This window comes from Poecilia mexicana, unplaced genomic scaffold (genome assembly GCF_051168715.1).
Source record: "Poecilia mexicana isolate PSO_F unplaced genomic scaffold, ASM5116871v1 scaffold_4, whole genome shotgun sequence".
Lineage (NCBI taxonomy): Eukaryota > Metazoa > Chordata > Actinopteri > Cyprinodontiformes > Poeciliidae > Poecilia > Poecilia mexicana.
Window position 1 is genome coordinate 15,721,644 of NW_028263373.1, and position 13,139 is coordinate 15,734,782.

General features: G+C 36.5%; 1 protein-coding gene across 2 annotated transcripts in view; it reads left to right on the forward strand.

Annotated features, from left to right (window-relative positions):
• Positions 1-13,139, forward strand: part of negr1 (neuronal growth regulator 1) — a 166,423-nt gene that overhangs the window by 47,638 nt on the left and 105,646 nt on the right. For both annotated transcript variants that reach the window (XM_015008974.2, XM_088005017.1), the window contains exon 2: positions 7,005-7,243. In XM_015008974.2, the coding sequence (XP_014864460.1) occupies positions 7,005-7,243 (239 nt within the window). The remainder of the gene's footprint in view (positions 1-7,004; positions 7,244-13,139) is intronic.

Sequence of the window (13,139 nt, forward strand, 5' to 3'; positions counted from 1 at the left end):
CTGCTGAGGGACGCTTTGTGCAGAACGTACACCTATTTTTTACCTGCCAGGGCAACAATTCAGACCTTGATAAACGACACACTAAATGCATTTTCTACAATCTGCTCATTGTCTTATGTAAGGAAATTGGAGGATATGGATTTAATGAATACTGTCTACCAGAAGGAGGTTGGTTAGAGCTACTTTGGTTTCATTTGAGGTCACGATCTCTTATAATGTAAAGTAGGCCAACTGGGGATGAGGACCACAATAAATGGGAATAGGATGTAACTCAAGCTTTTTAGATACTAGCAGAAGATTAAAAAACAATTATTAGTGAGATTTTAGCATTTATCTATGTCTTTATTTTTCACTTTCGTAAATTATGAAAATGCTTAAATACAATACAAAAAAAAAAAAACCTGATATGCTTAAATGATTGGCTTAAAGCTACAGCATGGACAAAGGAAGGGATGGCATTGCCACTGCCTATGTACAAATTAACAAAGGGGCAAATTGACCCTTCGCTGCCATTTAAAATCTTTGTCACTTATTCTGGTAACGATATGCAAAATATCTTCAAAGACATTAATCTTTATTTATTTATTTTTTAGGAAACTGGGACATAAAATTGTGTTAAAATCTAATCTGGAAAATGAGAATATTTATTCAATTTGTGATAAAGAAAATGACACCCTTAACAATTGTTTTAAAATAAATGTAGCTATATGTTTATAATTTGACCAGTGATTAGGAACTTCCATCACATTGCAATAGTCTTTAATTGAAAATGTGGAAATTTAATGTATTTCCACTTCTTTAAAAAGGGCAAGACAAGAGAGCCTGGTGTTCACGTTTGGAAGATTAACTGATTTGTCAATAATATGATTCAAGCTAATCTATTGATACAAATAAGCTATGAAATATTAATATATATATTTTCCCCCCATTTTTTGTGTTAAAATTACGTTCTTGGTAAAAATATATCCGTTTTGCTCATTTCACTGAATAAAATGACTTTTTTTTAAAGACTGATCACTCCTGGTCTCCTTTCACTTGTGCTTTAACATCCAGTCAGTCAATGTGAAATGCATTTTCTCATTTGATGATTCATTGCACTCCAGGGCAGCAACTGGCTCCGTAAGCTGTGAAGAGAGGGGTGCAGTCACCTTTTATGTGTAAAATGCCTAAGATGGAATGGACCATTTCTCTTTAAAGGTGTAAAATTTGAGTATTTCTTCCATAAACGAATGGCTGTTCAGACTATACATGAAACTGGTCTTGATGTAATTAAGTTCTTTTTTTTTTTAAACAATTATGTTATGAAATCAGGATCTTGACACAAAACAAACACACCACCGCATGCTAGTGTCATTAGCCAAACAGTTTTTTAACTGTATAAAACCTTAGATGACTTTATTTTTTATTTATTAAGCAAAAAAAAGTAACATTACCTAATTTATTTTTAATTAAACAAACACTGGTTCTACTGCTGTGAAAATGCATTTTGCTAACATGCATGTATTTCTTACAAATCTGAGCTAGGCATAATTCTAATATTTGTTTTCCTTAAACTCGAGATTCATAAAGTATACTGCTGAGGTTTAAACGGTACTGGTTTTGTACCTGGATAACTGGCACATAGCAGGACACCTAATAAAACCTAGAGACCTCTCCTTAAATACAGTCATTTACTCTGCCAGTTGTCTTAGGAAAATACTGCTGACTGCAAACTACGAGACTGTGAAACATGAGAAATCTGTTTACAAGTGGATATATGTGGGGTTGGTGCCAGAAGGATATTTATTCCTCAAGAATCCCAAAAAAAAACAAAAACAGTTTTATTCAGGTAGGAATCTGGGTCAGAATACTCAGAGTGTTAAAAATGGCATCCAATCAAGAGATTCAGCGAGTTTGGCTAAACGGATTACAGTGTGTACCTCTTACCTGCTGCTGTACTGTAATTAATGGTTTGTACTCATTAGATATTCATATAAGGCATTTTAATACCATCTTATGACTTTTCTCTCCATCATTTTAGTGTAATGACGTCCTGATCTCTGGTCCAAAGTCTAATATATTGTATGTATTTAAGTTTTGAAGAAAATGTCTTGTTGTAAGCCCGGTGCCTGAGCATTCACTCGCATGAAGCAGGGATGAATAAAAGTAATAATTGGTGCATGCTGCAGAATGGAAACTTCGATGCCTGAGGACTAATTGGGCAGAATTTATTCAAGACAGAAGCTCCTGAAAGAGAGATTGATGAAAGCAAAGGCCACCAAAGTTATCGGTTCTGTGCTGCTATGCATGACCAAAGGGAAACCCCCAGAGAAAGTGGCTGAAAAAGACTTACCTGATGGCAGGACTGTACTTTGAAACTATAATATGCTTATTTTTGTGGTGGCAATAGTAAATGTTACTTTTTGGAAATGTGATTTTGGTTTTAATTTCATTTCTAGCTACAAGAAGAACTGCTACTTCTGTTGACATTTTCTGTTAACAAAATGTCAACAGAAGAATCAAACGTAAAAAAAAAATACAAATAATAAAAAAATTCCATTAATTTTCTGTTAATATTTTATATTAAACTAGTATTATTGACATTTCTAAGGGCAATTTTCCAAATTGAATTCTGTGCTGTTTTGTATCACTGAGGCAATCATGCACTTGGTTTCAAGCTAAACTCCACTACGTTTGAATAGCTGAGGCAGGACAGAATAATAAATACGTGTCAGTACCTTATGTTTTTCCAGTATAGAAAAAATCAAGTATTGTGGCGACTTTAGAAAAGTAAATTCATTGTATGAGCAGCAAAGTACCAGTCAAACTGAAGCACACAAATACAGATCAATGTAAACATTGTACACATAAAAAGAAGACTTGGACCATAAAGTACAATCAAATATACAAGGTAAAGAACTTTACAGTTGTGAAAGGTAGCAGATGCAGATTCTAAGAAATGTGCATGCGAATGAGATAATTGCTTTTAAATAAATTAAGCTAAACAGAACTTTACAAAGATATACACACCTGTGAGGATAATAGCTGGAAATTAAACAATTTACTGAGTTTGTTTGGACAAGTGATGATTTGAAAAGATATCCTACAGTAAGACACAGTTTGCTAGAGCTTTAATTTGTATTATTATAGATCACATGATTATAAGATAAGGTATGTAGATGTTTATGGGGCACTAGCCTGTAACTCACTGCGGCCTGAGTGCTGCAGTGTGACCTTTGATATGCAAAACTTTATCTGTGTTCCTAGAAATCCCTGTTTATGCTAAGTCAGTATTAGGACAGCAAAGCTAAAAAAATCAATCTAATTTTTGTAAAAAGTTTTCCATGCTTGGTAATTGGGGTAGTATATGCTTGTTGTTTTCATTCATGTTAAAGATTTGGCACTTCTTCATTTCGTATTACACCCAACATAAGTTGGTCCAAGCATGTAGTGCAACATCGACAATTGTTGTTATATGGATTAGAGTGAGCTTTGGGGCAGATTTTGCTCTAAGATTTTACACAGATGATCATTTCAGCCTCAGCTAGCAGTGCTAGCATCATACTGCTCTAAGTAAAATGTGTGTTTTTGCCTGGTTTGCTGGACTGTGACTGGCTTTTTAAATACAGCCATCTGCATGGCTCCATGGTGAGAAACTTTCAGAAATTAATGGACCAGAAGTGCTAACTCAGTAAGAGAACATCAAGGAAAGATTCTTCAAATGTTGTATCTGACAAATGTGTCCCTGAAAGTTGGTTCATAAATGCTTTTCAAAACTACAGAAAAGCAACAGCAAAGAGCAAGTTATTTAACCATCTTGTTTGAAAAGTTTGGCATAGTTTGAATACATTTGAATTGAATGGGTTACTCAAACTTGATACGTTTAATTATCAACACTTCTCTCCAAATACCTGTCATGTATTTAGGCTCACTACTGCTCTAGCTTTCTTTTGGACAAAAAATAGTTTTTAACAGTTACCCTTAAACCTTAGTCAGAGAAAGTATTGGCTTTTAAAGAAGTGCACTCTGAAAAGCAGGCAGAGAAATCAGGTGGAATCAAACGAGACGAATGGAGAAACTGTATTTTATACTTACAGTAATAATATAGTGATGACGGCCCAGCAAGTTGTTGAAAAGTTATTCTTGTCGGGCTTTGTGCTGAACAGAGGTCAATGTATTTTTTTACTTTGTCTTGCTCCCTCAACTGCCTTTTAAATTCTGAGTCACTGAAGATGTGTGGTCGGAAGTATGGGTGGCAAACCTCACCGGGATGTGTGGTGATCCAAGTACTACTTAAAAGCAGGAAAACACTTAATTGCAAAATTAAAATATGTGGAAAATATTGTCATCACAGCAGTCACATACTTTTTATAATGCTACATGGCATGTTTCCACAGGTATAGTCTTTGAGGTTTGAAAGTCGGCCTTAAATGTTGCTGCTGCCATGGATTCTGTGTGAGATTCCAGTTTTTGCTCTGCTTTTGCCACTCAAAACATGTTAATTACTTGGAATCAGAAAAAAAAAAAAAAGTATTCAAAAATAGGTAGCTTAAAACTTTAATCTGGCAGAGGGGTGAATGATTTGACGCTTAGTCTTTTTTGACAATAAAAATTTTCCTTAAGCGTTTGAATTCAGATAAAATGCTAATGTTATTGGCCTGTAATGTTTTAACTCATTAGACTGGTCACCGACCATAACAGATTGCAAGTCGCACTAATTTTCTTATTTGTATCTTCTAAACTCTGTCATAGGTTAAATATCAAGCACATTGTATTCAACATTTTAGAACAGATATAAAAAAAAAATTGCCTTAAGGAGAAGGAAACCTTAGCTCAAGGGATGTCTGAGTCTCTGTGTTTCTGTTCCTGACTTAAACTTTCATTTAATTTTTCTACCTGTCCATTGTCTATGCTCTCGGGGGAGAAGTCAGCTACATAGACTATTGTCCTCTATCCTTCTTCCTGACAGATGCTTTCTTGGCAGATGGAATTGGTGCTTTGTTATTGTGCCAAACCGATTTCCTTGGTGGCTTTTCCACCAGTGCCGACAGTCCTGCTTGGCATGTCGACAATAGCTTTAGAGCCAAACTTGATTGCCTTTTTACTGCTCATTATCACAGTATTTGTCATGGAGTATCATTGGATTTCTTCAGTTCATACCATTCTGAAATTTCTAACAAAACAAATGTATATTGACCGAAGAGGTTCAATGTTTAACAGATTGTCCAATTTATTCAGTAGCTTCTATAGATAACTCAGCAGTTGCATAGTTAGGCTGAAACTTTGCAGAGCTCTAAAAGGTTTCATATTTCATACTGTATGTTGTCGCAAGTTAGAGACATACTTGTTCAAAACTCAGAATGTACACAAAAACTTTGTCCAGTCATGTTTTCATACGAATACCCTATTGCCATGTTTTCTTTGCTTGTGGCCTAAAAAAACTAAGTGGAGCTGACATAAATATCTCAATTCCTGAAGTGTTTTGCATAGCAGTTTTCTGAGAGGAGCTAACAGCAATGATGTGCGAGTGTACATCATGAAGAAATATGGAAAGCAACAGAAACTTTGTGTTGGTGTGGCATGAGGCAGTTTTTGCTTTGCTGCTCTGGAAATAGCAGTGCCTTCCCTGCAGAAGTTTGTCTTTCTCCAGCTGCTAACACTGCTGTGAGGGTCACATTTTATTCTACATTGGGTTATTTTTTTCTCTGTCTGAACCCATTATGTGATTTGAATAATTATATTTACTAATATTAACAATTTGTCATGCTGCCTTTTAATATTTTCTAAATGCCTGTTTGTTGTGCATAGCAATTTTCTTTATTTCTCTGAAGTGGGAAAAAAAAATATGATCAGTGGTGTGGGCATTTTTCAAAAAGAAAAAAAAAGAATTAAAAGAATTCACCTTACTGTCTTGTGAATTTCTTATAATTTCATAATAATACAGAAAATTCATGATGAATCACCTGAAGGTCCAGCGATGCTTCAAACATGTCAGAGGTTTAAATTTATGTTAAAACTAAGGGAACATTCTCTGTCACATTTCTCACATAAGACATAGAAATCTCCTTAATAATCTGAGTTATTGAGGGTTATTAATAATTATCAAAAGAAAAATAATGAATAATAAACTATCACAACTAATAAGTTATTTTATCAAAACCAAATTTACTAACAAGCTATTGTCCTAAGCTTTATAGATCCTGCACATGTATTTTAATTTAGAGAAATTATGTTCCGTAAACTCCAGTCACTTTTTGACATCTTGTGTCCATTACAGGTCATCTTGTATCCTGTGATGAACACACAGTCCATTACAGGTCTCTGTGTAGCCCTGTCATGGATTGGTGTCCTGTTCAGGACATACCCCTCCTCTTGACCGATGGTCTCCGGACATAGGCATCAGTTCCCATCAGGATAATTGTGTTCAGATGATGGATGGATGGAGTTTTATTTGTAAATACTTGGCCGTGCAAAATTATTCATACAATTTGAACCTGTCCATATTTCGACGGGCAACAACCACTCACTTCAGTGGAATTTGTGCAGCGTTTAGTGTTTTATGGTCTATCGGCACCATATTTGTATTTCTAGAGAAAAAGCAGTTTTGCTAATTTCACTCATATCTATAAAAAGAAATCACTTTTCACTGATTTTGACTCAAATTTAGGCTGGATTCAGATTATTTGATCTACAGCATGTCATTTTAGGACTGGCTGTTTGATTGGGATTGCCGTCCTGCTGGAAGATCAAGCTGTGCTCCAGTCACAAGTCTAGTATTTCTAGCAGGGATTTTCCCCATGACTAACCATTATTTAGCTTTTTCTTTCACTTTATCTGGAAAACTTCACCATAGAATGATGTCGTATCACAGAGAACGTGGTGTGTAATAATTGATAACATGCAAACAAACAAGTTGCACGCATCAAAAGGATAAACTGTAGTTTTAACTTCAAAAATTGTAGCCATATGTGAAACAAAGAAAGAAAAAAAAAAAGATTAAGTTTTATTTATTTCTCTCAATCCAGGTGCTACCTGTTGGATGGGATCTCTAAAGGAGCCTGGCTGAACCGCTCAAGCATCATTTTCGCAGGGGACGACAAGTGGTCTGTGGACCCACGTGTGTCCATAGTGTCCAGTGTTGGAGACAAACACGAGTACAGCCTTCAGATACAGAAAGTGGATGTTACTGATGATGGCCAATACACATGTTCGATTCAGAGCGAACGCAACCCACGGCCGAAGCTACTCAACCTCATCGTAAAAGGTACATAGAGGATAGCCTCTAGTCCTCTGCTGTTGTGTATCTTCTGAAAGCAGACATTTCTTCTCTTGATCTACGATGTTGGAATTCAGTTGTCTGCATGTCTGCTATTTATGTGTCTGTGTGTGTGTGTGTGTGTGCGTGTGTGCGTGTGTGGGGGTGTGTGTGTGTGTGTGTGTGTGTGTGTGTGTGTGTGTGTGTGTTTTGAAGGATGTGCTTCTTTTTATTATTCCTGCCCTATGTCCTGTTTCCATTTTAACACCTTATTTGTTGCATAGAAGAGTTGCCGCAGAAGAAAGCAAACTGACATGGTGCCTTTAGGCTACACCATATAAAGTAGAGGCTTGCTGGTTTAAATGACTGGAGGCAGACTGCAGCTTTAATCAGACCTCCCTGGGTTTTGTCACAGCAGGTACCTCAGAAAGATGTGATTCATATGACTTCAGACCTGTGTGTTGCACTATCATCAACATGCTATAAACGGTGTTATGACTGAGCTTGTGTGTCGGTAGAGAGCGCTATAAGCTAGAATCCATAAAAATCAATCGTCTTCCTCGTTCTGTCTCTTTAATAGGTTGTTTTTTTTTTTCTTTCTTTGAAAGATTTCCTGACAATCTGTCAAAGGAAAGCACTTTTTTTTAGGTCCCACTGTTTATTTCACAGTACACAAAACACATTTTTGTAATTTCACTTTTTTTTTTTTTTTTCACAGCACAGTTTGATGGCTCAAATTCACTGCTCAGTCGCATGAGTTATACTTCATTTACTCAAGAGAAGCCAAGCTTAGTGTAACTCTGCAAAGAAACACGACATTAAAATAACATTGTATTAATCCAAGGTGTAAGGGTCGGGTTTGCATCTTGAAGAAATGTCAGCAGTGTTGTGTGATGTAAACAGGCGTCCAGCTGGCTGCTCTGTTGCAGCATATGTTCGGTTGTGAAATCCATCTTCGTTGTGTGATTATACTGTACCAGCAGTTAGTTTTGTTTGGTGTAAATCGTTGTAAATATATTTGGCTTAGTATTCTTTATGGCAAATGACATAATTTCAGTGAAAGCCTTTCATCCAGTGTGAAACTATTGTTGAAACAAATCACTTTTCTTCTGTGGTATTTACTGCTTCTTAGAAAGTGCCAACAAAGGGCCAAACATGAGTAAAAAGCAGAATGCATTCCTGTTTTTTTTTTGTTTGTTTTTTTTCTGTTGCTTCTTTACCTCAGCAGTTTTAAAATTGAGGCTTATGTATTCAGGTGGAGATGACAGCTGAAGTGAAAACCTTTCATTATCTTGTTTTGATTGAAATTTTCTTGTAGCTCTTGGCATCCACGTGGATGATACAAATGACACATTACTGACACAAGACTGTGCACAATCTCACTCTGATGGCAGTGGCCTGCCTCAGCAGGTCAATTCACCGTGCCACCTCATGAAAACAGATGAGGGATGGCTCAAAGAACATAGCAGGTTTCTGGCTGAAACAAGCCTGGATTCTTGTAGACCACACCTGGAAGTCCATGTAACCTCAAGTAACCTAAAGAATAACATGAAATGCATTAAAAATGCTGAAAAATCTGCACATTTCAGTTGTGAAACATATGGACTTTTAACATGAAATTTTTGTAGGAACTATGTTTGTCGGAGAAGTAATGCAGTATTTTGCTTTAGCTGTCAACAACCTTTTTAGGCCTAGCTGATGCTATAACTAAATTTACTTGTTTTTGACGAACCGTTTCAGTTGCTTGGTTAAGATCTCCAATATCAAGATTTTCCAGACTACAGTTTGGGTGGCATCAGAAATATGATTTTACACATGGATACTCAACTTAGTATCTTTCAGAATTTTAGAAAATCTGACGTGGAGATATTTGTGAAGAATTTATGGAATTTAAAATGCAGTGCAACATCTAAATGTGTGCTGCATTCAAGCAAAATGTGGTCCAAGAAAGTATATTTTATTTAATTTAATTTTTTTCTCATTATGGGCTGCAAGGGTACCTTTGCTTGTTCAACAAAAACAGAACTCTAATTGCACCCGCTGGCTCTTTAGAGTGCCACTTCAACGTTATAGTTACAGTAGCGTCTGTTTAAAAAATCAGACCAAAAGTGGGAGAGCAAGTATGTGTCAAACCCAATAGCACATTAACTTGCCACTTCCTGGACTTAACAGGGACTAGACTGGGGCTCCCTCTGGGCTTGGGGTAGGGCTTTCAGCCCAACAAATACCCTTAGGCTAGAAGGAGCAGACTCTGATACAAAGTAATGTCAAGGTGAAAGGTAACATTGATTGATATGGAAAGGCATGTTGCAGATGAACGTCCGGCCGCTCATCAATCTGATTTTAAATTTTGCTTCAGGGCAGGTTGAAACAGAAACTAGTATAAACTGGTGTCTTTTCACCAAAGCTACTATGCTGCTATTAGTTTTGAACTGTACTACACCACAAATGTAGCAACATGGACAAGTGAGGGATTTTGAATCATTTGAATGGCCCCCGAACATACAAGTGAAACGGTCCAAACGGCGGCAGGTGTGAGATCCAAAATGGACTGTTTTGAAATGTAAACTCTTGAGTTTCACCTTAATGGTGCTCATTTAGCTGTGCTGCGTCGACCTTTCGGTCAAAAATTTCTGATGTGGTGCGAAGGTGAGAATGTGATGACGGAAAAGTGGAGAGCATTATTACATGGAAAAATTAGAACATGATGTCAATAAACTCGGCTGATTTGAAGGCTGTCGTGAGCTAATGCACTTCTTGGAGCCAAGTTTTAACATTCCTTCCAGAGGAATCATAACCGCCTGCTTAGAGGCGCGCTACAACAAGAAGGAGCACAACTAACAGCTCAAAGTGTTGCTCTCACCACCTATTGCAGATCGAGCTATCTCACAGGTACTGCTTTCCACTTCTTTGACACAGTGGCAAGTACAGTCTATGATCCTAAACAACACTCTGTTCAATTTCTGAATTAGGTGTTTCATATATTTTAGTATTTTCTTTTTTTTTTTTTATTCAGCAACCTAAAAAGTTCCCGTTTTGTTGCATTTTATAACTATGTCTACATTTAATAATCTGAGAAAAATACTATTTTCTGTTTATTCAGTCAGTATGCAATACATCTTACACCAAAAATATGTTGAAACACAATTATGTGCCGCTTTTGTAAAAAATTCATATGGAAACTTTGGCCTTCGATGTATGGGACAGCAGTTGACCCGTTTAATACTATAAAGAACTCAGGTTTTTAAGAAAATGATTGCTTTAATTGTTAGTCGATCAATAAGGTCAATCAACTTTAGACCAACTCATTAATCAATTATCATCGATCAGGAAACCTCCTGTAAGGTAGTTAAGGGGCTAAGTGCCTGTGTGTCCGCAGTGTTGCTGTGTAAAATTGTGAGCCAGCTCGGGGACATGATAATGACTCAGTCTATATTGATTTTGGTATAAATGAGCATCTTAAATATATATTTTTTAGTACTAATTATTATTATTTTGATTATTTTTTTATCACAACCTTTTAGCTCATCAGGACTTTACTTTGGGTAACAATACATTTCTTTTTCAGTATTTTCATTTCATGAGCTGTAGGACAATGAAAGTATCAGACTGAGAGTGGGCACTGATAGAAACTTAACCTTCAATGGCTCGGATAATTGCTGGACATCTACATTAGAACGCCCGCAGTCTAAACTATTGTGTTTCAGCTGTTACAAAACCTACCCACTGTATTTAGACACACGGTGCCGATATAAGGTCCAGCTTGCTTTTTGCTGTGCTGCACTCAGACTTTACAGGTGCTCCATGCCTCCAAATGTTGTTGTGATAAACCTGATTAAGCTGTTTGGCAAGCAGCAGTGGTCACTCCAGGACCATCGTGTTTTTGGGGGTGTTGGCTTTCTGAAGAACGCCCTGTAATTTAAATCCTACCAGGGGTTTTTCAGGTCATGTCAGCCCCTCACCGCTGCCCATATGGTCCCAATCAAACAGAAGCGAATGTGCCAGCTGTCAGCTGTGTATTATGTTTTGCAATGGCTGCGCTCCTGATTATTGTGACCCAGCGACAAGGATCTGGCACGAGGTTTGCCCTGTGAATACCAATTGTTTTTCTCAAAAGGGTAGTTTTAGTTTGTGATGTTGGCAAGTTATTCTTGCAAAAAAGAAAAAAAAAATCACAGTTTGGATAAATAAAGCAAAAATAATTCAATATTTCACCTTTAGCTTCATATTTATTTTAGTCTTTTTTTTTTCAACCACCATGCACTACTCAGTAAAATATAATTTACAGTTGCATTTATACAACAATTTATAAAAAGTGCAACGTGATATCAAAAAACCAAGAGCTAAACTAACTACTTCTAAAATATTACATATTGGGTGTCATAAATACAGCAATGTTTTAAATACATATTATAATGTTTTATTTTTTATAGATTTAAAAATATATAATTAATTACTGCCAAGTTTAGTTGTATTTTCATTTTTAATTGTTTATAATACAGACTATTTTTTTTAACCATTCTGCTGTCAGCATAACAAGCTGATACTCGGCTTGTTAAAGTGCAAACTGGGAAGGCAGATTTTTCCAGTACTCCCAGTCATAAGAAGGACAAAAAAATCAGAATTCTAGCTGTAGAAAATCATGAATTGCCTTTCAGCCCCAATTTCTGCATAAAGAAATATAGAGTAATGTAGAAAATAGTGAACATTTTATGTATGAACTTTGAGGGTTTTAAATGACCTTAAGTAGATTTATTTTGTTATCCTGATGATGTTCTTCCTCTCATCCAAGAGGCTACTTCAATTCTGAAATCAGGCTTTTTTCAGTTGTTTTGCAGAAGTTCTGCATCTAAGACATCAGGTATAAGGCGCCAGTCGTTTAGACAGAGCTGTGTACTGGAGTGGAATCTGTAGGCAGGAAGCATGTGAAATACAGATGGTACACTCTACGTGATAGATGCCTTTAGTCAGGTTTCTGACAGCCTTTGAGGTAGTTAAATTTTACTTCCACTCACTCTGAATCATAAATGTAGCATTCTCCCTCGTTTGTGCTCACATGGCATCTCCATAGAATCACACTTAAAGGCACCTTTGCTTATTTGCTTTGTCAAAAGCCAGCCGTGTTTCTGAAACATTACCTGTCACAGTGTGGCACTTGTGTACACATGCTTAAGCCCACTCATGGAGAACACAAGGATTACTTTACAGATGAGATGTAGCAGAGGGAGCAGCTCTGTTATGCTGCAGAGGCTTCTGGGAGTATCCACTTTTTTTTTTTATCTGCTGGAATAAAAGAAAGAAAAATGAGCTGGCACTTTAATCTGGGCTTTTCAGTCCAAGCACACACCATCTATTAATACTATGATACGACAAATGTTACAGTTGCTGTGAAAGGATTTCACGCTATTAAAGGTTTTGGCACTTTTTGCTTTGCAAGGTTGTGCATCGTGAGGAGTATCTTGGAAAATGGGAACAAGAACGGATTACTGTATACGTCAGAAAATGCCAGGGTCTCAACCTATTTCAGTTGGATGACAGGATCTTTGACTCCCTGATCCACTGAGTGATTATACTGATCTGGAAGTCATATCTTATCTTGTTCTTAAAAATTAGTCAAAATATACATGAAAAAAAAAACAGTTTCAACTTGCATAATAATCATGGAGTAGCATGGATCATCAAAAATATAAAGGGTAGACTTTTGCAGAAAACTGTGTTTTTATGTTTTACTGGTAATAAAAGAGGGAAGTAAAATGAAGTCCAACAGTGATGATGATGGTGATCAATAAAAACAAATCGCAATTTGCAAAAATCTGATATTAGATACAAGACTAAACAGGTTTACAGGGTGACGTGTGGACTTCTACAGTTGGAAACCAGATATTTACACAACCTGTTTATAAAG